Here is a 27,183-nt window from a genome sequence, read left to right on the forward strand (position 1 = left end):
ACTCAGGGCGGTTTTGGTTGCATCGAAGGCGGTCTCCCTTTCGGTCGTCCAGTCTATGGCCCAGCTGGGGGACTTGTCTTTGAGGGCCTCGTACAGCGGCAGGCACATGGTGTGGGCAGCCTGGCGGATGAACCGGTGATAAAACGTCACCATCCCGAGGAACTCTCGGAGCGCCCGAGCTGTGGGCGGTCGGGGAAAGGCGGACACGGCCTCCACTTTCGACGGGAGGGGGCGGCTCCATCTTTGCTGATGAGATGTCCGAGGAAGTGGATGGAGGACAACCCGAACTGACACTTCGCTGGGTTGATAATCAGGCCTTGTTGGTTGAGCCTCGCAAAAAGGTCTCGGAGATGTGCCTGGTGCTCTTCTTCAGAGGAGCTGGCGACGAGGATGTCGTCTAAATAGACGAAGATGAATGGCATGTCTCTGAGCACCGAATCCATCAGCCGCTGAAAGGACTGAGCTGCATTCTTAAGTCCAAACGGCATACGCAGAAACTCGAACAACCCGAACGGCGTAATCACCGCAGTTTTGGGGACGTCTGAGGGGTGCACCAGAACCTGGTGGTAGCCCCGCACCAGATCCACTTTGGAGAAGACCAGCTTGCCCGCCAGGTGTATAGAGAAGTCCTAGATGTGAGGGACCGGGTAGCGGTCTGGCGTAGTGGCGTCGTTAAGGCGGCGGTAGTCACCAGCCGTCGCCTGGTTTAGGGACCATGTGGATTACAGATTGATGTCTTGCCCAGGGACACAACGACATGCTGCTGCAGTGGGGTTTGAACCTGTGACCCCCTGATCCGAACACCAACGCACAACCCACTGCACCACACGCCTCCCGTGGAGCTGTGAGGCCCTGAGCGGCGGATGATGCACAGACGCTCCATGTTGTCGAACTCTGACTTGGCGACCGCCAGCATGTCAGGGTTGAGCCGTCGGCCCCTAGCGTAGAATAGGGGTGTCGTTAGCGGACGTTAAAGGTGGACCATGGCCCCAACCAGTGGCGTCTTCCACCGTAGCTTGAAATAACAATCTTCATTTTAGGTGCCTCTTCTTCTTTTAAATTAAACTTTCAGATGTGAGATATTAAAAACAGAATATTATTGTTTATTTTTTTTAAAATGAGCCACTCCTTACAGTTAACTTCATATTTATTATTGTCTAAACTAAAGCATTTACTACACACATGTTCCCCTCTCTCACAGTGTGGATCAATTGAGACAGTGTGGTGCCCAAGAGGCGCTCTTGTGTGTGTGTGTGTGTGTGTGTGTGTGTGTGTGTGTGTGTGTGTGTGTGTGTGTGTGTGGCCTAGCATTACTATACTTGTGGGGACCTAAATCTGTTTACACAGTCACATGTGGGGACTCGCCTCCCTTATGGGGACAAATTGGAGGTCCCCATGAGGGGAATCATTAATTTTAGTGTGAAGACTTGGTTAGGTTTAGGGTTAGGGTAAGGTTAAGGGTTAGGCATGTGTTGGTTATGGTTAAGGTTAGGATAAATCTCCAGGAAATGCATGCAAGTCAATCTAATGTCCCCTGAAGTGATGTATACATGGTATGTGTGTGTGTGTGTGTGTGTGTGTGTGTGTGTGTGTGTGTGTGTGTGTGTTTGTGTGTGTGGTCATCACAGGATAATAGTCCCTGGGTCACCTTCTTAGAGATTAAGAATTTGCTTTAACCCCGCTGATAAAAATAGATTATTATAAAAACATCTAAATTGAAATAATTGATAGATACTAAAAATATATATATTTTTTTTAAAACATGCTTTTTTCAAAAGATGAAGCTAGATATTGCTACCGTTGTAGGAAAGTAATCCTACACACCATTACTTGTGCATTATTTACATGAGATTTGTTTTAAAAATCACATAAAATACCTTAACTATGTGATTTAGACTCAAACATTTAGACTCTAAAGGCAGCTAGCTGATCGACCAGTTGTATTTATGTAACCGGCATCATTTACTTTATAACTAAATAAGTGGGTTTTATTTCTTTTTTTTTAAAAGAAAAATATTATTTTATTAATCGATCTTTGACAAAACAGCTCCCAACTCATCTATGCTTTCTCTCTGTGCCATTTTATAACCATACAAATGTGTAATGTGCCAAACAAGCGAGCACATCACACAAGGAATATTATTTTTTAAATAATTAACAAACCCTGCGGCACCTTGCACCCTCACCTGTAATACTTCATATACATGCCCAGTTAAATACTGTCAAAACTAAAAAACACCAGACATTCTCTCAGAATTGTCTTTTACGTTTGTGTGCAAGACTTTCTTCTGTCTTACACTTCTGTCTTTTGTCCACCAGGTGGCGTCCTTACACCTGGGAATGACTGACTGCTGATTGTGCAAAGGTGTTTCACGCTGTTAGAAATGTATAATAATGCAAGTGTTTCTATCTGCTGTGAAAACATGTTTCCCCCTGCTGACAGTTTGCACATAAACATTTTAACAATTCAGAAAATCTGAAACAACAAAACTCCAAACTGCTCGGCAAGGCAGGTTTATTTATACAGCAGCTTTCAACACAAGGCACAGTGCTTTTAAACACATTCAAAAACAGTCCTTACAAAGCAAGATGAATGCAATAAGCACATGAATAACACAGGCATAATATTCATGAATACAGTGCAGTGAGAGATATGAACAGGTAAACATTGTTTACTTGTTTTCATCCAATACATAATTATAAATCACATTTCCACAAAGGCTTAGAGGCACGAATCTGATGATTTAGCAGAATCCTTTCCCCTGAACAAAACTGCAGAGAGGAGGAAGAGATGATGTTTGAGTTATCAGACAAATGATTGTGTCCATACAATACGAGCCTGATATACAAACAGTCGTCATGCTGTGTGAACCATACGACTGCAACCTGTTGAAAACAACCTTCTTTCAATTTAAAGAAAGAAAGAGAGCAAATCGTACATAATTAGGTACATTTGAAAATATAACGTTGCCTGAGAGCCTTAAGGCTTACACATCATCCAGTTATCATGAATAAAAACCACCCTACGTGTTTGGATTGAAAGAGTCCGAACAGAACATCCTCTTCAGGTGTTTAGAGATTTCTTTCATGTTGAGTCCGTATATGATGGGATTAAAGAGAGGATGATACAACAGCATTTGTAAAGTCATTATTAAACGTACAGTTTTTGGAAAGTCATCTTCCAGTTTATCCGTGACGACATCATAAATAATCAAACAGGAGAAGTTGATCAGAACCAGCAGGTGGGGGAAACAGGTCTGAGCTGCTTTCCTCCTGACCTCTCCACAGCTACGGTAGGCTATTATAAATATCTGAGTGTACGTATAGAGTATGAAAAGCACCGGGAGAAAGGACATGTTAATCAGAACAACCACACCGAACACAGCCATGGCCTTCGACCTCACACAGTGCAGTTTGTTAATCAGGTTGTTTATTAAACAACGTAGAATGTAGTTGCAAAAGACTCCTTTGGATGTAGATAGAACCACAGAGAGCGGTGTTAGCACTGAATGCTACCGGCACTGCTAAATGACAAGCAGGAAGAGCCCAGGATAAAACCAGACAGACAGTAACAGTTATTTTTCTCATGATATTTGGATATTGCAGAGGTTTACATGTAGACACATATCTGTCATAGGACATGGCTGCCAACAGTAAAAACTCTGAGCTAGATAAAGAGTAATACAGAAACATCTGAACGTGACAGGATGAATGAGATATCATCTGTTTCTCTGATAAAAAGTCAATCAGAAGCTTTGGGTAGACGTTAGTGCTGAAAATAACAGAGTTAATCAACAAAGCTGCAATGAACATGTACATAGGCTCATGGAGGTTTCTGTGTAAAACAATGATGCACACAATAGTGGAATTACTGCAGATGATCAGAACATAAACTGTTAACATGATCACAAAATACAGATATCTATACCTCTGCACTTCCACATGACCGTCAAGAGTTATATATGTCACATTATATTCACCAGCCATTAATAGTTGGATATAGGATATGGTGTTGGCAGGAAACCCGGCGGAGCACGTGTCGGCGGGACCCCCAACAGGACAGGATCAGGTGTTGGCAGGAAATCCGGTGGAACCCCCAACGAAACAGGACATGGAGTTGGCAGGACCCTCAGCGGAACCCCCAACGACACAGGACATGGAGTTGACAGGACCCCCGACAAAACAGGTGTCGGCTGGACCTCCAACAGCACAGGACATAGGGTTGGCAGGACCCCCGGCAGAAGAGTAGTTGGCGGGGCCTCCAACGGCACAGGACATAGGGTTGGCAGGACCCCCGGCAGAAGAGTAGTCGGCGGGACCCCCAACGGGACAGGACATGGAGTTGGCAGGACCCCCGACGAAACAGGTGTCGGCTGGACCTCCAACGAAACAGGACATAGGGTTGGCAGGACCCCCGGCAGAAGAGTAGTCGGCGGGACCTCCAACGGTACAGGACATAGGGTTGGCAGGACCCCCGTCAGAAGAGTAGTCGGAGGGACCCCCAACGGGACAAGACATGGGGTTGGCAGGACCCCAGACGAAACAGGTGTCGGCTGGACCTCCAACGAAACAGGACATGGAGTTGGCAGGACCCCCAGCGGAACCTCCAACGGACCAGGACATTGGGTTGGTAGGATCTCCGACGAAACAGGTGTCGGCTGGACCACCAACACTAGAGGACAAAGGGTAGGGACTTGAGTAGGGACTTGAGTAGGGACTTGAGTAGGGACTTGAGTAGGAACTCAAGAGGGAACTGGAGAGGGGACTTGAGAGGGGGCTTGAGAGGGAACTCGAGAGGAAACTCGAGAGGAAACTTGAGAGGGGACTCGAGAAGAGACTCGAGAGGGGACTTGAGAAGTGACTTGAAAGGGAACTCGAGAGGGGACTTGAGAGGGAACTCGAGAGGTGACTTGAGAGGGAACTCGAGAGGTGACTTGAGAGGGAACTCGAGAAGGGACTTGAGAGAGGACTGGAGAAGGAACTTGAGAGGGGACTCGAGAGGAGACTCGAGAAGAGACTCGAGAGGGGACTTGAGAAGTGACTCGAGAGGGGACTTGAGAGGGGACTCGAGAAGAGACTCGAGAAGAGACTTGAGAAGGCACTCGAGAGGGGACTCGAGAAGGGACTCGAGAAGGGACTTGAGAGGGGACTCGAGAAGGGACTCGAGAAGGGACTTGAGAGGGGACTCGAGAAGGGACTTGAGAGGGGACTCGAGAAGGGACTCGAGAAGGGACTTGAGAGAGGACTCGAGAAAAGACTCGAGAAGGGACTTGAGAGGGGACTCGAGAAGGGACTCGAGAAGGGACTTGAGAGGGGACTCGAGAAGGGACTTGAGAGGGGACTCGAGAAGGGACTCGAGAAGGGACTTGAGAGATGACTCGAGAAAAGACTCGAGAAGGGACTTGAGAGGGGACTCGAGAAGGGACTCGAGAGAGGACTGGAGAAGGAACTTGAGAGGAGATTCGAGAGGAGACTTGAGAGGGAACTGGAGAGGTGACTTGAGAGGGGACTTGAGTCGGTCGGTACGCCGACAGGACACAGGAAGCTGGCGTCGGCCGGAGATTCAACAGGAGACGAGGTGCTGGAGTCGGCCGGTACGCCGCCAGGACACGGGGATCCATCCAGATAATGGAGCACGGAAACATGGCTGTGTGGGCCAGTACTGGATTACGAGCTGGCTTCCTGACCTTGCGTTTCTTTGAGGTCTTTTGGAGGCTCCGTGGACCTCCAAACGCCAGACGGGATCCCAAAAAAGGGTCAGAAAATGGAGACTGGCTCTCAGGGCTGCGTGAAAAAACTCTGAGCCATTTAGGCAACGAGCTCCTCAACCATGGCATGTTAGACACCTCCATTTGTGCTTTTTTTGTCCCTTCTTGACGAGGTTCCACTCCACTCGGCATAATAACATTGAAGGGAAAAATCTAGATCGAACAGATCTAACTCAAAATCTTCAAGAGACAAGACTACAGGGAGGGGTAATCACGAGACGAGAAACAGCCGGGCAGGGGAGGCAGAAACACAAGGGCAACAGGTGAACACAATCAGACAATCAGACACACCAGGGAAACTAACGACAGGGAGGAAAACACAGGGAGAAGGACCAGACAAGAAACAAGGAGGAAAACATGAAACAGGGAGAAAAGAACAGCAAAATAAAACCCATTACCAGACACACAAAACTAAAACCGTGACATAACACCAAGATCGTGACACTGTGTGGGGTTTGTTCAACTTTTAAAAGATGTTTGAATGGTGATATACACAGTGATGGATGTTAAAGACTAACGTTTATAATAAATACATCTGTATTGATTTTAAGATCTTTTCATACAATCATACGTATTGGGATCATTTGTATTAATGTGGACCGGAGGGAGAGGGGGACGAGCAGAAGTTTCACTTTCCTTTTTTATTTCAATTCCAGCTTTGGTCCTGAAGAATATGTTTCTCTGTTGTCCACGTTCATAAAGCATAAAGCAACAGCATCAGAGCACAGAGTCTCTGGATGAGTTTACACGAGTCCCTCGTTCTTATTGAACATCCATGTTGTAGTCCGCTGTATAGAAAACTGTAGTTTCCATAGTTTCCCCACAGCAGCAGACGCACATTTATGACGTCTCCTATCCACTATCCCTTAACCCCGTGACGTTTCACTCAGAGGTCAAGGAATAGACGAAAGGGTTAGACGCTAGGAGCTGATTTTTGGATTATCCGACCGCAACCTTAGTCTTAGCTAACTTTGCCATGCTGATCACGGGACAGCACGAAGCGCTCCCTCACCTTGCATAATAGAGAGCCGAAGGGGAGAGTTAGTCTGGGGGCTGCCGCTGTGGTGTGTGTGGATGATGAGGTCTAGGTGTGGGTGTGTGAGATGGGGAAGGAGTAGCAGGTGCTGCCTCCGACTCGCCACTCAACACAGCACACAACTCACATTTCCCTGACGCACGTGAACGCACCCCCTATCCCCTGCTAGCTTAGCAAACCCCGGCCAATTCGTCCCCAAGATCAGTAAGGCGAGTACTAACTCCAGCCCTGACTCTATGCTTTTTGCCCCTAAAAGAAATTTCCAGCGCCACCTCCGGGTACTGGAAATGCACACACCTCACCTTTACCCACGATTCTTCTACCAATGCCCCAGGCCGAACCAAGCGCTGATGGATCATCGTCTGATTACAGCCTGTGTTCATCAGAGCCTGGTGTGTACCCCCCTGCATACATACTGGTATACGATACATCCCCTCGGGATCGGGCTGTCCACACCACCAGCAACCCTGCCCTGGCGTCTGAGGAGCTCCCTGTGGTGCCGGACGACCAGACGCATAGACTGGACCCTGAGAAGAGACAGAAAGAAGGGGAGAGTTAGTCGGGGGCTGCTGCTGTGGTGTGTGTGCATGACGAGGAGTGGGTGTGTGAGATGGGGAAGGAGTAGCAGGTGCTGCAGGGAATCTCCTCCTCGGGGCTGGGGTAGGTCGGCCCGCTGGAACGGCAGGTGTCGGGACTCTCCCTTCACACTCCGCCGGGGAAGCGAGAGGTGATCCTACGATGGCTGCCTCAAGTTGGCCGGGCGGTGGCACTGGAACCAATACGCCGTTGACGATGGCAGGCCGGCGCCAAACTTCTCCATCGCCACCTGCTCCACGACGTCCTCAGCGGAGAGCATCCCCGGCTGAAGCCAGCATCTAGCCGCATCCAGGAGCTGCTGCGCATAGGAGAAGGGGCGGCCAGCGTCCTCGAAGGGGAGGGCTCTGAACCGGCGGCGATGTCCCTCTGGTGTACTGCCCAGCCGGTCAAGGATGGCCCCCCTCAGCTGACGGTATTATGCCGAGAAGACGCTGGCAGGCTGTGTGCGGCTAACTGTGCTCCCCCGGATAGCAGGGGCAGCAGCCGCACTGCCCACTCCTCCTCCGGCCACCCGCACGCCGCCGCTGAGCCCCCGAAAATTTCCCGATACGCCTCTGGATCGTCCCCGGCTGTCATCTTTTGTAGGGCAATCAGCGGCGGCCGGAATGGGCTGGTCACTGGATCGACCTCCCGGTTGGCCGGCCGCTGCAGCAGCTCCTGCAGGAGAGCACCGTCCTCGCGCTGGACCGAGGCGAAAGTACTCATTACTCAAAGTGGACATTTTTAGAAAAATATATATTATATCACTGGAGTATAATTAATGATGCATTCATTTTAATTTTGCAGCTGTTAAACGGTGAGAAACATGAATAACTTTTAATACCAGCAGAAAACTCCATCAATAATAGTTTATTAATAATAGGTACCTCCAAAATAAATGAGTAACTAATGTTTTCAAATAAATGTAGTGAGTAAAAAGTACAATATGTGTTGCCAAAATGTAGAGGTATTAAGGAGCATACAATGAAAATACTCAAGTATAGTACATGTACTTAGTTACTTTACACCACTGGTAGCTCGCATGAACTATGTTAAATTGTTGTTTTTGTTTTTTTCTCCGTTGTGTATGGCATGTATCGCAGAGATACACTCGTAACAATGGACGCATGGATACTGAATTATGGAGAGGGAACATTGAGACGTTCTCCGGCCACATTATCTTACAACCATACACCGGACCAGCTGTACCAAAGGCAACTGAGGGTTGTAAAGCAAAGCTAACCCAGCTAGAACTCAAAACTGTTCCACCAACCAGCATGCTCTTGTCCACTCATGGAAAAATAACACAATTGGAAGTAAGACTCAGGCTAACCCAGAACATGTAGATTGGAGATTGTTGTGCCCACATCTTCACAGAGACATGACTCCATTGTGTTCAACTGATCAAATTCTGCACTTGGCGTGTAAAACGCTGAATAATCCCTGAGCTCATTTGGGAAGAGAACTTCAATTTGAATGACCCTTAAACCCTTGAATCAAGTAGCTGAATGATTCTTGGTATTACCCTTGATCCTACCCTTGAGTTACAAAACTTTCAGGATTTATAAACAATTGCCTCTTTTGCCTCAACACATGTCTATAATCTGGTATTTTCAGTCCTTATCAAATGCAGATATCCTTTATTACAAGTGTATTTCAACAAGACTATTGTTGTTATGTTTAGTTTAAAATGTCTCTCCGATGCTCATTTGCTTTCTCAAACGGTGTGTATTCTTGTGAGTAAAAAACCTAACGTATCCACCCATTGCAAACTAATAATTTCCACTTGAGCAGCAACAGAAGAGGATGAACGTTAAACGACATTTTAAGATATCTTTATTTTCTGGCTCCTCGTTTTCATATTATCTACGCACTGACAGCTTTGAGTTTTCCCTGTAGGAGCCCCGTGTCTCTTTTCCTTTCCACCACAGATCATTGTGTATCACGTTTAGTGGCCTGACTGTATTCAGGTTTCATTAATGCTTCCTTTAGGTATCTTTTTTGTTGGACACTATTTGGAAGAACAACATTAAACTTCCATCAGGAGCCTGAAATGATGATACATATGATATGATAATTCAGGTTGTTCTTGCTACCCCAATCATCAGTTCATTCGGTATGCCTTTGTACTCGGGGCTTATTCCTCACTAGACTCTTTTTCATGGACAAGACCATCTGTGGGTTTGACAAACCAAAGAACACTTCAGATCACATCATTCAAAAAACATGATTTTTATTAATTGAAGCATATTAAGTATTCATAACATTGTTCAAACTGAACCTACTGCGTACATGACATGTAGTAAAGAGGTTATACATGAAATACCTCCCACAGATCAGAACATCACATATGTGCATATTATTACAGAGGAAATGCACATTAGCATCACTTACATCACAAGTACTGCAACATATGTCAGTTCAACTTTGCTCGACAGAACAACTTCTTCAGGTGCTTAAAGATTTCTTTCACTTTCAGTCCATATATAACTGGATTAAAGAGGGGGTAATACAAGAATGCCTGTAAAGTCATGATGGAATGTAAATCAGATCCAAGTTGGCCTATTACAACATCATATGAACACAAACAGGAGAAGCAGAATAAAACCACGAGGTGGGGTAAACAGGTCTGTGCAGCTTTTCTCCGGACATTTCTACCGCTCCGATAGGAGATGATCAGTATTCTGGTGTATGTGAAAAGTATGAAGAGCAAAGGCAAAAGGGCCATGCTGAAGAGAACATACAGATCGTATAAAGTTATTACTTTTGAACTAATACAAAAGAGATTGTAAATTGAATGGTTGCATATAAATGATTTTAAAGTAAAATGACAGAATTTGGTATTAACAATCAGAATGACTGAGACTGCAATCTCACACGCAGGCACAAGCCAAGCCAAACAGAGAATGACACTCACTGTAGTTGTTGTCATTATAGCATGATATTGCAGAGGCTTACATATAGACACATATCTGTCATAGGCCATGGCTGACAACAGGAAGAAATCTGAAGCACACAAGAAGTAATACAAGAAGAATTGAATGAGACAGGCTGAATATGATATGACCGGTTTCTCAGACACAAAGTTACCTAACAACTTTGGGTACATAGCAGTGTTGTAAACAATGGAGTTCAGCAGCAACGCTGCGATAAAAAAGTACATAGGCTCATGGAGGTTCTTGTGCTTCCATATAAGGCACATAATGGATGAACTAAAGAACATTGTTAGGATATATACAGCAAACATAAGAGAAAAATACAAAAACCTGAATGTGCCCATTCCGACATACCCACTAAGAGCAATGTATGTTACATTTAAGTCATCATCCATGAAGAATCCAAAGGTAAACATTCATACATGAGACAGGCAGGTTTTATAACAGGCACACATTATTAAAATAGAAAGAGATGTCTTACCATGAAGTCTTAATAACATATTGCATGTTTGATTCATTCACAGATACCAGACCTTAAACTGCACCTCATGTGTGTTCATGCAGAGATGAGAACTGTTTCCCTCAGACTAAGTATTTTATCACATTTCCTCACCCTCCATGGATCTCATTAACTCTTCAAAGTTAGCATGTGAACAACTTCATCAAACTCTGGAGGCCTGAGCCCAAAGGTGCCACACTTTGTTTACATGGGTGTGAGTTCACTTCTTTGCATTGAGAACGATTGCAGGGTTGGTGCGAGGCCCTAATCATTGACCTCATGTGCACTTACTAAATAATACACTCTATGTCAAGTTTTGCTTCGGGTTAAACTTTACAATTTCATTAAAATGCAGTTTGGAGTCCTAAAGGCAACGATAAACAACACAACGTTTTGTTGTTGATGATACAGCGAACTCTGGAGGCCTGAACCCAAAGATAATGTTCCCTTTACTTACAAAAATACAATATTTAATGTATCCTCAGTCATTCCAAGAGTCTAGTTACAGTGGTTCAATAAATGCTCAGCTCGGGGTTTTCCGGGGGTGTAGTGCCATTTTTACAAGTACCGGAGCGCACCTATGACGCATGCATGCACGCGCACGGTTGTCGCATGATCACCAAAACAGAAAGATATGGACTTAGGTTCCTATGCAAAAGTATGCAAAAGTTTTTTCTATCCAATCCATGTGAACATCTTTTTAGGGGGGGACGACGACTTCATATATTCTAGGGGGGTCTGTGGGGGGCGGAGTTTATATATTGAAGTTAAATGGTTCGATCTGGTGCACTTTGAGGGCTAAATTAAGACACTATATCTATTGGTACGTCTCTCTACACACATATGAAACAGAACTGTAAAGAGATTTTCTTTTTCTTAATGGATATTTTACAAATCACTACCTTTTTAAACGGTATACTTGGTTTACTGTCCTATAGTATTTTATCCCTGTTTTTAATTGATTCTCTTATTTTTGTATAACTATAGTGATCATATAAAGGTGTAAATACTTGTTTACATAAATGATAACCAAACAGTTTGAGACTGAGATAAGTTAGACTAAAGTTAACTATCTAAACACTCAGAGAGTCCTTTACCTCACTGAGCTGAGGTTATCTGACAGGAGAGCGCTCTTCTTTATATCCGTTAGCATAGCTAGCTAACCAGATGCTAACAACAACAATCCCCAGTACCGGTGCGCTCTCTCTCTCTCGCTCGCTCGTGCACACACACAGAGCTTGAATGACACGAAGAGACCCATAAGCAGGGGTTAAGTTGGGATTTGATATGTGGGGGGGGCTCTGTGGGAGATGTGACATTATCTGTATCAAATGCACACATTGATGCCACCGAATGACACTATAAAAAAAGAAAGTACTACAAATAAACTGGAATTAATTTACATCTCAAATTATTAATATATACACAATATATCATCACCAACTTCTGTGTTATTATGACCGATCATAACTCAGTTTTATGCAGACATATACATTTTGCATGGTTTAAGAAACGGCTCCGTGTTACAAGGTGGGTCGGGGGTTTGGCGGCACCGCTGCAGACTCTCTGCACGCACGCACGCACGCACGCACGCACGCACGCACGCACGCACGCACGCACGCACGCACGCACGCACGCACGCACGCACGCACGCACGCACGCACGCCGCACGCACGCACGCACGCACACACACACACCACACACACACACACACCACACACACACCACACACACGCACACCTCCTGATCGGAGCTCGTTCTGGAATAGCCTCCCAACTGAGATACGGGATTGTCCCACTCTCAATAGTTTTAAAGGTCAACTCAAAGAATGGTTGAGAAACAAACAGGTGTGCAATCACCGCTAAATGCACTTTAACACAGGGGCATCTCCTCTTGCACTTTATATGTCGTAGCTGCTACATTGTGCTGCCATGTGGTAAATGCTTGTATGCTGCTCTTGCTCTTTCTGCATATCATGTATTTATTTTTGCTATGTTTATAAATGTCATGTTCTTAAATGTTGTATGTGACGGACTACGGATGGAAATGAGCTCAAAGCTAAAATCCGGCATATTTACATTTGAAGCATTATTTGTTTAAAGTGTTCATCAATGTGCATTGTCCCTGTTCAAATAAACAATTAAATGAAAATGAAATGGAGCAGACACATGCTCACTAAGCCAAAAATATTTCTCTTGTCACAGAGATCTGCTATTTTAAAGTAAAGTCAACACATATCGACCTTAAATATAGTCTATATTAAGAACGAGAAAAGTTTTAACATATCTCTTTTTGTAAGCATAGAACAAATGAGCGAGGGTGATGACGTCAGAGCATCGTCCTCCGGCACAATTTAACCCCTGCCCATAAGTACTTGTACTTCACTGTATCATATTATTTTCGATGCCTTAATTGTATGGTCATATGACAGATGATCAGATCGCCACTGGGCTTCAACTAAAGACACAGCCATGCAAAAACTGCGGCATGTGTACAGCTCCTTATGGAAAGCGTAATTTTAAAGTGCCGGAGTGGCGTTCCGGCGCGCTCCGGCAGCACTACACACCTGGTGTTTGCACAGATAGAATATGTTCCTGTTGATTTATTTTTCCCCCAAGCCTTTGACAAGAACCAACATGAACCTACAGGAACCAACAGGAGCCTACATGAGCCTACAGGAACCAACAGGAGCCTACAGGAACCTACAGGAACCATCAGGAACCAACAGGAGCCTAAAATAACCAACAGGAGCCTACAGGAACCTACAGGAACCATCAGGAACCTACAGGAACCATCAGGAACCAACAGGAGCCTAAAATAACCAACAGGAGCCTACAGGAACCTACAGGAACCATCAGGAACCTACAGGGACCATCAGGAACCAACAGGAGCCTAAAAGAACAAACAGGAGCCTACAGGAACCAACAGGAACCAACAGGAACCGACAAGAGCCTACGTGGAACCAACAGGAACCTACAGGAACCAACAGGAGCCTACAGGAACCAACAGGAACCTACAGGAACCAACAGGAACCTACATGAACCAACAGGAGCCTACAGGAACCAACAGGAACCATCATGAACCTACAGGAACCATCAGGAACCAACAGGAACCTACAGGAACCAACAGGAACCATCAGGAACCCACAGGAACCAACAGGAACCTACAGGAACCCACAGGAGCCTACAGGAACCAACAGGAACCAACAGGAGCCTACAGGAACCAACAGGAACCACCAGGAACCTACAGGAACCAACAGGAACCTACAGGAACCCACAGGAGCCTACAGGAACCAGCAGGAACCAACAGGAACCATCAGGAACCAACAGGAACCATCAGGAACCAACAGGAACCATCAGGAACGAACAGGAGCCTACAGGAACCAACAGGAGCCTACATGAACCTACAGGAACCTACAGGAACCATCAGGAACCAACAGGAACCAACAGGAGCCTACAGGAACCAACAGGAACCAACAGGAGCCTACAGGAACCAACAGGAGCCTACAGAAACCAACAGGAGCCTACAGGAACCTACAGGAACCATCAGGAACCAACAGGAGCCTACAGGAACCTACAGGAACCAACAGGAGCCTACATGAGCCTACAGGAACCAACAGGAGCCTACAGGAACCTACAGGAACCATCAGGAACCTACAGGGACCATCAGGAACAAACAGGAGCCTAAAAGAACCAACGGGAGCCTACAGGAACCAACAGGAACCTATAGGTACCAACAGGAACCGACAACAGCCTCCGTGGAACCAACAGGAACCTACAGGAACCAACAGGAGCCTACAGGAACCAACATGAACCCACAGGAACCAACAGGAACCTACAGGAGCCTACAGGAACCAACAGGAGCCTACAAGAACCAACAGGAATCATCAGGAACCTACAGGAACCAACAGGAACCTACAGGAGCCTACAGGAACCAACAGGAACCTACAGAAACCCACATGAGTCTACAGGAACTAACAGGAACCATCAGGAACCGACAGGAACCTACAGGAAACATCAGGAACCAACAGGAACCATCAGGAACCAACAGGAGCCATCAGGAACCATCAGGAACCAACAGGAGCCTACAGGAACCAACAGGAACCAACAGGAGCCTATAGGTGCCTACAGGAGCCTACTAGTGATGTGACGTTCTCAAACAATCCGATTATTTTGAACGGCTCTTTGGTACGAACGAAGGGAACCGAGTCGTACTTGGTGAGAGCCTTTTTATCGTTGGTTCACTGCCTGCTATAAATCCACTCGCCTTTAAAGGAACTTGCTTTCCTGAATGCCAATTTGCCATATAGATGATGGCATAACGCATTATGCTGGAGTATAGTTTGGCTGCCTGAGAGATGTAGCAAGTTACTACTACGCCGGTGGCGGAAGCAAAATACGGCAAGAACGGAAGTGGGTTGGTCTGGGCACCAACGAACAAGAGGCCGCTAGCTAGAAGCATCTGCCCCTTTATAGGGTGCCCCCTGGCGGTGATAGGCTTAGAAGAATATGCCTTACAACAGCATTTACTACTCATCCTGCTACAATCTACCCCCCCCATCGTCACCCCAACAATGTACAAATCAAGCCCAAGGTTAGCTAACCTAGGCCCAAGGTCTAAAGATGACAGACACTGAGTTAGACACCGGACCAGGAGAGTTTTCAGCCACAGGCGCCAATTCTCCCAAAGCTCTCGGGTGATGATGGACATTAGGATGCTGCCCAGCGGTTGACCGTGCTGTCCGTCGCAATGTCACTGCGCTAGAATCAGGGCAAATTGCTAGAGGGATAGCCAAGCAGGAGGAAGGCAATTCTGGCATGGCAGCGAGAGCTATCGAAGGACCGGCCTCAATGGAGGCTTCGTCAGATGGTGGAAGCAGCAACCAAGGGGTTTCTTGGGTCACCACAGCTGATCTGGTAGAAGGAGGATTCGGAGCTTCATTTCTTGAAACCCACAGGTCACCATCAAAGGAAAGCTCATCATGACTGTGGTGAGTCAGGAGGAATTGAGAGAGGGACAGGGACATCATCTGGAGAGTGTGTGCCAACCATAGCTTTCAACAGAGTGTGGTGGACCTGTTTGGTTTTGGTCAGGTCGTTTGCAGATGCAATCGTGTACACCGAACCCCCTTTTGGTGCTTTCACCACTATGTATCTGAAATAACTCAAAATATCCCTGATCTTATGGCGTCCTCTTCCACCACAATTTCGCAACCAAACTAACTGGCCCTCGTTCAATGGGACATCTTTGACATACTGGTCATGGCACCTCTTTCTGCGCTCTGCTGCAGTTTTTAACCTCTCTTGAGCTCCTTCAAAGGCAATTTGAAAATGTGTCTGATGCTCCTGAATCCACTCATGGACAGGACCACCGACTGGATCAGGGACTCTTCCCAACAGAAAATCAACTGGGAGCCTTGGCTCTTGTCCAAACATCAACAAGAATGGAGATTCACCAGTTGACTGATGGGGAGTAGTGTTGTAAGAATACAGTAGTTGTGGCAAGCAGGAGTTCCAATCCCGTTTCCGAGACACAGGCAGAGTACGCAGCAAGTTGTGAAGGGTTCGGTTGAACCATTCACATTGACCATTGCCCGCCGGACGGTAGGGAGTAGTGCGAGATTTTTCGATGTTATAGAGGCTGCAAAGTTGTTGGATAAGAATGCTCTCAAAGTTTCGGCCTTGGTCTGAATGTATGCGGGCTGGGACACCACACTTTGAAAATCATTCTGTGACCAGAACTTGAGCCACAGTGGAGGCTCGTTGGTCACGGGTGGCAAAGGCCAAAGTGTACTTGCTAAAAATGTCTGTAATTACAAGGACATTTTCCAACCTACTATAGGTGGGTTCCAAGACAGTGAAGTCAATGGCTAGAATTTCATTGGGTCTAGAAGCCAGCAACTAACCGGTCCCATTGGCGGAACAGTGCCAATACTTGCCGGGAAAACTGCTTCCTCTCATCATTGCTAGGACGCTGCCTCCTTCTCCAGAACAACAAGAGTTCCTGAAGGACAGGGTCGGCTTGCTGAAGTGCCTCCATATCAGACTGTGTATGATGAGGCAAGGCTATGACAGCTGCTTGGGTTGGCAAGGGGAGCGACGTGCTAGGGAGCATGGCTTCAAGATCTTGCACTCCTGGTGGGTGCTGACGGGACAGGGCATCAGCATTTAAATTACTTCTACCAGAGCGGTACTTAATCTCAAAGTCGAAAGACGCAAGTTGGGCTGCCCAACGTTGTTCAGTGGCTCCAAGCTTTGCCGTGGACAGGTGGCTAAGGGGATTGTTGTCAGTGAAGACAACACATTTATGACCAAGCAGATATTCCCTGAATTGCTCAGTCATGGCTAGGGTTGGGTATCGTTTGAATTTCCACGATTCTGATTCCGATTCCGATTCTACTTTTCGATTCCGGTTCTTAACGGGTCTCAATTCCGATTATTTGAGGTGCAGGGTAAACAAATGATACATGCTTCTTCCACCAAAAAAATTACATTTATTCGAGAAACTTTTACACAGGTTAGTTTACAGTAATATTCACATTCATCAGTCTGTTTATATTCACTGCTATGTTACTGTAACCTGAGAACCACTGAAGCTACAACAGTCCAACTTTTAAAGGAACCCCCCCCCCCCCCCCCCCATTTAAAAACAGTTCTTGTTGAGAAAAACAAGCATCTGCCTCTCAGGCATACCGGGAAGAAATGTTTGAACATTTTAAAGTAAAATGCATCAATCTGGTGCACTTTAAGCAGAATGACTAGAGACTAGATCTAGGGGGTACAACTCTAAACATCCATATGAAAAAGATCGGTTTACATTTTAATAATTAAATAAGTATGTGAACATAACCAATAACCTACCATAGCCAATAACAAATACATGTAACGTGTTTTATTTTTGTTGTTCATTCATATCTTATTTTACTATTTTATTTATGCATATTTTTTTTATCTCTCCAGTTTAAAATGATATGTCTGGTTTACTGTCCTATAGTATACATTGGAATGATTTCAAACCTGTTTCATCCCAATAATTATAAAGGAGTGCTTTGGAAATATGTGTTTACATAAATTGTGATCAAAACGTTTGAGACCCACTGAGATAACTTAGACTAAAGTGAACTATCTAAACACTCAGAGTCCTTTACCTCACTGAGCTGTAGTTATCAGCCTCTCAGTCTGACTGGAGAGGACTCTCCCTCCACATCATTGCAGAAACATCTTCTTCTTCCGTTAGAGCAGCTAGCACCAGATGCTAATAACAACAGCGCTGGTACCGGTGCACCCTCCCTTTCTCCCTCGCTCGCTCCCACGCTCACTCGCACTTTGGCTGTGAGCTGCGGGTGCCAGATAAGCCAACATCCCCCAATTTTCATCACTTACAGCGCCCATCGTACAGGGCAAATGAAAAGTGTAACCGGGATGAAAAGGGTGTTACCTTTACTTAATTATGAATGTTGTTACATCAAGGCCGAAAATTAGGATGAGCACCAACGGTCAAAACATTTTGTTTTCCTCCCAGAGCTGTCAGCGCAGCACCTCCATAGATCTGGCGCCCTAGGCGAACATCTATAACGCCAGTGCGACGGGCCGGCCCTGGTCCCAGGTTACGCTGTAGGAAGTGTAGGTACAACGCTACATTTCCCCCCCCCCCCGCCGCAGTCATACAGTAGGCTACGGAGAGCGGCGAGAAACATTTCCTCAGGCATCGAAAAGCGGAACCGAAATCCACATTTCTAAATGATGCCGTTGGAATCGAAATGTTGGAACCGGTTCTGAACCGGAACCGGTTCTCGGTACCCAACCCTAGTCATCATGGCCCACTTGAGCCCCAAGAACTCCAGCCTCATGGAGCTGTAGTTGGCAGAGTTGCGTTCAGTGGTCCTCAGACCTCTGCTGGCATAAGCTATGGGCCTGACCTTACCACCTGAGACAACACAGCTCAGAGGCCACCAAAGCTTGCGTCGACCTCCAGAATGAATGGGAGGGAGAAGTTAGCATAGGCAAGCACAGGTGACGTGGTGAGCTTTGTCTTAAGTGCCTCAAAGCTCCTATGACACTCTTCAGTCCAGTTCCCAGTGATCTCACGCTCTGACCTCTTTCTAGACTTGGTGCCTCCCAACTCAGCCACAAGCTTGTGTAGAGGGGCTGCCAATTTGGCAAAGCCCTCCACAAACCTACAATAGTAACTGGTAAAACCAAGGAACGACCGCAGTCCAGGGATGGTAGTGAGGGGCTGCCAGCTAGCTACCACCTCCTGTTTACTGGGATCAGTGGAGACACCTTGGTCAGAGATCACATGGCCTAGGTAGCACTCTTCTCTCTGGAAAAAAGCACACTTGGATAGCTTAGCCTTTAAGCCTTCCTGCTGCAGCTTCCTCAGCACGACCTCCAACCTCTCAAGATGTTGATCCACGGTGGAAGAGAATACCACGATGTCATCAAGGTAAAAAAGCAAAGATTGGCATTGTTGGTCCCCGAAGATCCGCTGCATCAATCTTTGGAAGGTGCCAGGAGCATTGCCGAGTCCAAAGGGCATCCGATTCCACTCAAAGAGGCCAAACGGGGTGCAAAACGCAGTTTTTGGCCGGTCTGTTTCTGCAACTGGTACCTGGTTATACCCACTGGCTAAATCCATGGTGGAAAACCAGCGGGCACCGGTCAGCACATCAAGGGACTCCTCGATGCGAGGGAGAGGAAAAGCATCCTTCCGGGTTTTACTGTTCAGCTGCCGATAGTCTACGCACATGCGCAGGCTACCATCTTTCTTTTTTACGAGCACAATGGGAGACGCATAGGGGCTGCTACTCTCCCTGATGATCTGTGACTCAAGAAGTTGGTTGATGTGCTCCTTCACTACCTCGTACTCGGACAGGGGAATACGCCTATAGCGTTGCTTCACCGGAACATCATCAAGAAGAGGGATGTCATGAGAGATCAAGGTGGTGCAAACCAAGTCCCCCTCGTGAGCAGAAAAGACAGAGGTGTGCTTCATCAAAAGAGACCGTACCTTAACCTGTTCTTCAGCAGGCAAGGAAGATAGGTCTAGAGCAGTGCTTCTCAAACTTTTTTCAGTAATGTACCCCCTTTGAAACATTTTCTCAGCCAAGTACCCCCTGACCGATCCCGAACATTTTTGATCGAAAAAGCCTATATAAATAATTACGATATAGTGATGTACCCTCAGTGTGTGATGTATTAACTCCTTCTTGGTATGCATTACAACAAACTAAGGATATTTTCATTTTATGCATGAAAAATATAACATAACACTTTTATAAAACAGATTTTTCCAAGGAGTTTTTCAATTTAAGTAATATGTTATTGTGAAAAACTATAAAATACAATAGACACATTTGACATGTTTATATGAGGACCCCCTTGGTGGTTTTAGGAATGTTTTATATAAAATTGTGTTTTCTATTTAACTTATTTAACTTAGATTATTTTTTTAATTAACCTTTTTTTTTAATCTCACGTACCCCCTGCAGTACCCCAACGTACCCCCAGGGGTCCACGTACCCCCATTTGAGAGTCACTGGTCTAGAGCATCCAGCTGGTCAGGCACAGAGGGAAAAGCAGCCTGGGATGCAACTCTGGCCACACTGGATGGTACTTCGGTGACACCAACAGGCAAGCTGACCAGCCTAACTTCATCGAGTGTGCCTACCAGTGTGTGGGGATAGAGCAACACGTATGTGGAGCCTACGTTCACAATAGTGATGTAGGCGGTGCCCCTTTCCACCTGAACCAGAGCTGGAGAGGCAAGCAATCCAGCCGGACGACCCAAATCCAAGTGCACAAATAACACAGTGCCACTTCAGTAGCCTATACTGCTCCGAGCATGTGGCTGCAACAATCTTCATCATGCCACCAGGGATACGACAAGCCTTCCTTCCACGCACTTTTACGCCTCCTGAGACGCCAGGGGGGGCCTGCACACTGGACTGATGGAATTTTTGCAAAGCTCCACTTCCAGCTCCAAGTAGCCGATGTAAGGGATGGCTAACCCATTGGCTGCCCTGAGCTGCAGCCAGTGAGAAGATTGAAGCTTCTCTTGGCCCCAGGGCTCAAAGTGCTGAAGGAAAAAGCTCTCTGTGACGATAGACACCCAGTATCTACCAAGCAAGGAACCATAACTCCCCCCATGCTGACATCTAAATGTGGACAAGACGACATGAGCTTAGAAGCTTCTCCTGAGCCTGTGACTCCACCCCCCGAACTGTGGCTCTGTAATTCGGCGGGCGCTAGTGTTCCGATGGCTGAGTGAAATGTATGGGCTCAGAACAGTCTCATAATACACACATGCACACAGAAGGATTCACACTTGTATTTCATGATCCACAAAATGATTCACACTTGTATTTCCGGATCCACACTTGTGTTTTTCAATGCACACACAAATGTGTTCCGTTTCATATACATGTAAATAAAATCCAAATACAGGAAAAAGTTTTACATGTGTATTTTTGATCCACACATATTTGTTTTCCGTTTAAAACCGCTGCACCTGCAAACACAAACCGCTTTCTGTGCACGGATCGCTGTGCATTCGTGTGTGGGTTTTTTGAGACTCCCCTGACGGTCATCCGATTCGTACTTGTAATTGTTTCTATCTATAGCCAATCAGATGTCTCCTCAATTCTAAGCCAATCACATGAGCGCGCCCCCACGAGGGTAGATTTATTGCGTTCATGACGTAGCGCTTCATGTACACATTTTGCGCAGTCCGGAGCTGACAGGTCCATGGAGCCTGCTTGCAGGCGCTAATCTCAGGACACCTCCACTCTCAGTACATTGCCACTTTCCGAACCATTGATGAATGCTTGTGTACACAAAAACGGCAGGCAAAACCGTTTTAAATGTGTGTTTCCTGTATGGCGAATACAGCTGCTTTATTTACATCACATACATCGTAGCATAAAAGTTCACTGTTTATTTATAATTAAAAAAATAAAATAAATATATTTTTTAATTTTTATAAATAATAAAAAAACGTGTTTATTGGGGGAGGGCAGGAATGTCAAATGGGAGGGCCTGGCCCTCCCACGGCGCCGGGCATTCCCCCCCCCCCGTTGACAGTTCACTGTCTAGCACTGGCTTCGTAGTGCAGTGCACTGATCGATTAGGCTAAGCTAACCTGTAGCTGCTCCCTCCACACTCACAACAACTTCATACAGACATAAATAAAGCAGCTGTATTCGCCACACAGGAAACACACATTTAAAACGGTTTTGCCTGCCGTTTTTGTGTACACAAGCATTCATCAATGGTTCGGAAAGTGGCACTGTACCTTAATAATATAAAGGCTTGTATTTGCGTGCATTTCCTGTTCGGAAAGTGGCAATGTACTGAGAGTGGAGGTGTCCTGAGATTAGCGCCTGCAGGCAAGCTCCATGGAGCTGTCAGCTCCGGACTGCGCAAAATGTGTACATGAAGCGCTACGTCATGAACGCAAGAAATCTACCCTCGTGGGGGCGCGCTCATGTGATTGGCTTAGAATTGAGGAGACATCTGATTGGCTATAGAAAATAGCCAGAAAGCGGGTTGTGTTTGCAGGTGCAGCGGTTTTAAACGGAAAACAAATATGTGTGGATCAAAAATACACATGTAAAACTTTTTTCTGTATTTGGATTTTATTTACATGTATATGAAACGGAACACATTTGTGTGTGCATTGAAAAACACAAGTGTGGATCCGGAAATACAAGTGTGAATCCTTCTGTGTGCACGTGTGTATTATGAGACTGTTCTGAGCCCATAGTTCTGAGCCCATAGAAACGGCGCTGCCCGCTAGACTGTTGAGCAGGTGAGGACGGCCGAGCACGAGGAGCAGCACGTACCCCATCGCACTCTCTGGCAAAATGACCGGGTAGCTGGCAACGTCGATAAATTATGGGGCCACTATAGGGGGGGCGACGCGCAGCTGAGGGTCCTGGAAACGAGAAATGCTTTGAGTAAGTGCTGCTCTTGCTGGAGTTTTAGCATCTCTCTCATCTCACTCAGTTCAGACACCTGTGAGCCAGTCACCACCTGAGGACCACCCTAAACTCCATACTGTAGACCAAGAACTGAAGGGACAGAGTGACTTTGGCCCCTATTAGGACCAGGCAAACCCTCACGTTCCCACCTGATTGCTTCCGCCCTGGCCTCGAGTAAGGTTGCAGTAGACATAAGACCAGCTGTTAAATAAAGCTCTTCTGATCTTAGCTGTCATGTGGGTATATATTAATGCTGCCTATTATGGGCACAAGCAATTTTCACCCATTTATTAATTATATGTTTGAAATTTGAGTGTTCCTATCCCCTAAACCTCCAGGGATGTAGACAGTTTAATACTGGCAACTTCTTATTATGGGAAATAGGAAAATGTCTTTTAAAACTACAATTCCCAGTAGAGACGTGCCATAGAGAACATGTTGCGAAACACACAATAGCCAGAATGTGTAGTTCTGGGGACGGGGTGGGGGAGGGGGGGACGGGGTGAACCCGTTCAAATCCAGTTTTGGACAGTCTGCCGTGGTTCCATCCCATTTCAAGTGCGTTCGACGCTTGGCGTAACCATCAGAGCACACTCAAACATCCAATCACAGAGCTTGAGGACTATCACGGGGTTTGTCAAGCGAAGCGGAGAGAATACTTACTTCCGGGTGTAATAATCTCTAAAGCAAATGAGCTGCTCCGACCCTCGGTCCTGACGGACTCCAACTTGTGTTTATTAATCAAACAAATAAATAAACACAAGGATAATTATGTGTTATTGTTGAGTAAATGGATAATTGCACAGGGGAAAATAACGTAGATCTATGCCACAATTTTAGATGCGTATTTTGTTAAACTAATATGTTTGCGCTGTGGACCTACACTATACATTGACGGGGAAGGGGGTAGCAATAAAGATAACACCATTAAACAGTTACACAACATAACATAAATAATATTGATAGCAGCGTCCCTAGCAACCACCTTGGTAACAATGAAAATGTTGAATGGACACAATTTCCTGAAGTAATCTTCGTAATAACTAGCAAACTAAAGATCATGTACATCCACTGCACACATAATCTGAAATAACAACTCATATTTCTCGCATCAAATGACATCAAAACGCATTTTAATGGCCAAACTAAGCTTAAAATAGGCATTTTCCACAGAGAATAAAACGAAGGTCGGCCATGTTTTTTTTCTGCAGGGAGAAATTTGAAGATCACGTGACATATACGCCAGCCATTGGAATGAATGGTGAAAAAAAACGTAGGGATCTTACAATTTCAGAGGCGGACCAACGTAGTTATTACACGTTTTTTTGTGGGACTGGGTTGTTATATCTCTCACAGGCTCCGCCCTCTACTGGACTCTATGGGTACTCCCGTGTATCCTATCCGTGCACGCATTCCTTCACTGAGACTTCCATAGACGTAGCCGGCCCCTGTGCGGGCCTACCTGAATGTGAGCGCACCTCACTGCATAAGAGGCGGCCTCGCCCCCTCACTGCTATCCCTTTCTCTTCAGCGAAGCAGCATTAAGTAACCGAGTGAAGAGAGACGGACAAAGAAAATATTTTTCAAGAAACCTACGGACAATGTACTCACCTGTTGAGCGCCGCTGTCCTTCGTGTCCGGGCTCCATCGAAGGTGACGACCCCCATGCCCGGTGTATCGAGTGTCTGGGGTCCGACCACGCAGCGGCTAACCTGGCTCCGACCGCAGTCTGCAGCGCCTGTCGATTGACTCCTCGCTCCAGCCGCCATCAGAGGTTGGCGCTGTTCGAGGGGTGCTACGTCTCGCCGGTGGAGGACCCAGAGCTCGAGGTGGTGGAGATGGAGGACCTCGAGCAGGGAGTGCTCTGCTTCTTCGCCATCCCAGCGCCGCCGCAACGAAGGGGTACCGGGTGGGGAGCACCATCCTCCAGGATTGGACTGACGGTGGGAGGAAGCGTTCAAGGACCTCAGTGGAGAGTCGGCCCTTTTCTGTGTCGACCCCCCATGGGCAGAACTTTCCTTCACGGGGAGTTTTGCGGCGGGACGGGTCGCCAGAGAGCACCACAGCTTTATTGCTGGGGCCCCACAGCTGATTGCACATCCCCTAACACAGTGTTATGGGAATGGAAACGCAGCTGCGTGTTAACCGAGTGGATGGACAGGACGCTGAGACTGAGTTATTCACTCCAGTTTTGGATCCTCCGTTCACAGGCATAAGAGGGGGGGGGGGGGGGGGGCATTATTCCCTGTACTTCCTGGTGCCCAAAAACACACGCAGAAAATTCCAGATGCTAACTATAAAACAGTTACTGGGACTGGTGCAGCCAGGCGATTGGTTTATCACCATCGACCTGAGACCTAACTTTCATGTCGAGATTGCTCCGAAACACAGAAAGTATTTGCGTTTTGCCTGGGGAAAGGGTTAGGTGGGCGCTGGTCTCCAACAGAGACACGGCACAGCGAACTCCTAGAGCTGCGGAAAGTCGTATTAGTCCTCCAGCATTTCAAACGCTTAATTCAGGGGAAACATGTAATGGTCAGGAGCGACAACAGCACCACAGTGGCATATATCAACAGACAGGGCGGAGTCCGCTCCGCCACTTTGTTGACCACAGCGGAGAAATTGTGGTTATGGGCTGCAGAGGTGGTATTATCTCTGAGAGCACTCCACATTCCGGGTCTGGAGAACAGGGGGGCCGACCTCATGTCAAGGGGCGGACCCCTGCCAGGCGAGTGGGCGCTTCACCCGGAGGTGGTGAAGCGGATCTGTTCGCCAGCTTGCGCAACACCCACTGCGCACTGTGTTGCTCCATGGCCCTGAGCGACGACCCGCCTTTGGGGGTAGACGCGTTGCACACGAGCCATGGCCAAAGAAGCTGCTTGACGCCTTTCCACCGTTGTGTCTCATTCTCCCTCTCCTGGGGAGAGTGAGGCGAGACAATCATCCTGGTAGCGCCGGATCGCGTGAGGGTGCCGTGGTACTCAGAGATGACACAGATGAAGGTGGGCCAGCCCAGGGCGCTCTGGCCCCTCCAAGTTGGCGGCCGATCTCTCAGGAAGCAGGTGCAATTGGGGCGTTACCCACTCTGGGCCAACCTCTCCAGGCTTGGCTCCTGAGAGGGACAGACTGAGACAGGGTGGATTGTCTGGCAGTGTTATTCAGTCTATCCAGGCAGCTAGAGCAGGATCCACCACAGCCTGTTACAGGCCGAAGTGGCTAGGATTCCTGCGAAGGTGTGAGCAGCGGAAAATAGAACCCCTATCTTGTGAATTGGGATCCATTTTGTAGTACTTACAGTTATTGGTGGACAGAGGGCTTGCTCATTCCACAGTGAAAGTGTATGCAGCAGCCATCTCGTCCTGTCATGAGGGATTTGGCGACAGGTCAGTTTTTGCTCAGCCGCTAATGTTGCGGTTTTTGCGGGGGGTCAGTAGGCTGCGCCCAGTAGTGCACGCCTCCGCCCCGCAGTGGGTTCTGCCGCTGGGGCTCGAGGCTCTGGTCACAGAACCATTTGAGCCTCTGGAGCTCTCCTCCCTGAAAGCACTGTCATGGAAGACAGCGTTGCTACTTGCCTTAACGTCAGCCAAAAGAGTGTCCGAGTTAACCGCTTTATCGGTGCACCCGAGTTGTTTAATAATGCGGGGCGACACTCAGACCGAACCCCTCCTTTGTGCCCAAGAGCCTAAGGAGTGCGTTCAGGTCGAGGGCTATTCAGTTGGGGGGTTTTAGTCTCTCCCATACAGTGGCGGTTCTAGAACATTTTACATGGGGGGGCAAAGGGGAGGCAAGAGGTCATGCCAGGGTGGCATAGGAGGGCAGACAGTACGTGGTATGTTATACTGTATATAACCTATTTATTGTTAATTCATGCCCTAACACAAGTGTTCTTAATGCACAAGAGAAACAAGGTGTTCAGACAAACAATCGGGTGCCCTTTGAGTCCCCCAAGCTTACCTCAACCATTTTAAATGAAAGGAAACTACAAAATGTATTTTAAAGCAATGAATTAATGGAACAGGTTGTTTTGCATTACAATGTAAAATTAAATATATATTTTGTTTTAAAAAAAATTGGTTGTCTTAGACCAGGGGTTCTCAAAGTGCGGCCCGCGGGCCAATGGCGGCCCTCGGAAATATTTCTGGCGGCCCGCGATAGTTAATGTGACACGCTGAAATGCATGCGTTATATTTTAATCCTCCATGGTTGTATCTAGTAAGAATTAGAATGAGTAGCTTTCCAGCGGTATCTCCTATGAGACTGTAACCAGGGTACAGCAGCCAATATGGCCGCTCAAAGCAGCTTGACTTTACACTGTGTGGGATTGGTGGATTTGTGTGTCCGTCAAGGAAATCTCGGCCGGCAGCCATCATGGTCTGAAATGACCAATG

At 46.8% G+C, this 27,183-nt stretch overlaps 1 protein-coding gene and 1 pseudogene across 1 annotated transcript; both read right to left on the bottom strand.

Annotated features, from left to right (window-relative positions):
• Nucleotides 1-2,214: 2,214 nt before the first annotated feature.
• Nucleotides 2,215-4,084, bottom strand: LOC117542153 (annotated as a pseudogene).
• Nucleotides 4,085-8,421: 4,337 nt separating this feature from the next.
• LOC117542150 (olfactory receptor 11A1-like) lies at nt 8,422-11,484 on the bottom strand. The gene has a single exon (XM_034209621.1). The coding sequence runs from the start codon at nt 10,730-10,732 to the stop codon at nt 9,797-9,799; it is 936 nt and encodes a 311-aa protein (XP_034065512.1). The 5' UTR covers nt 10,733-11,484; the 3' UTR covers nt 8,422-9,796.
• Nucleotides 11,485-27,183: the final 15,699 nt, after the last annotated feature.

Source organism: Gymnodraco acuticeps, unplaced genomic scaffold (assembly GCF_902827175.1).
Source record: "Gymnodraco acuticeps unplaced genomic scaffold, fGymAcu1.1, whole genome shotgun sequence".
Lineage (NCBI taxonomy): Eukaryota > Metazoa > Chordata > Actinopteri > Perciformes > Bathydraconidae > Gymnodraco > Gymnodraco acuticeps.

What these genes read in the sequence shown, in the direction of transcription:
- LOC117542150 (XM_034209621.1), bottom strand. Translation starts at nt 10,732, where the DNA reads ATGTTTACCTTTGGATTCTTCATGGATGATGACTTAAATGTAACATAC.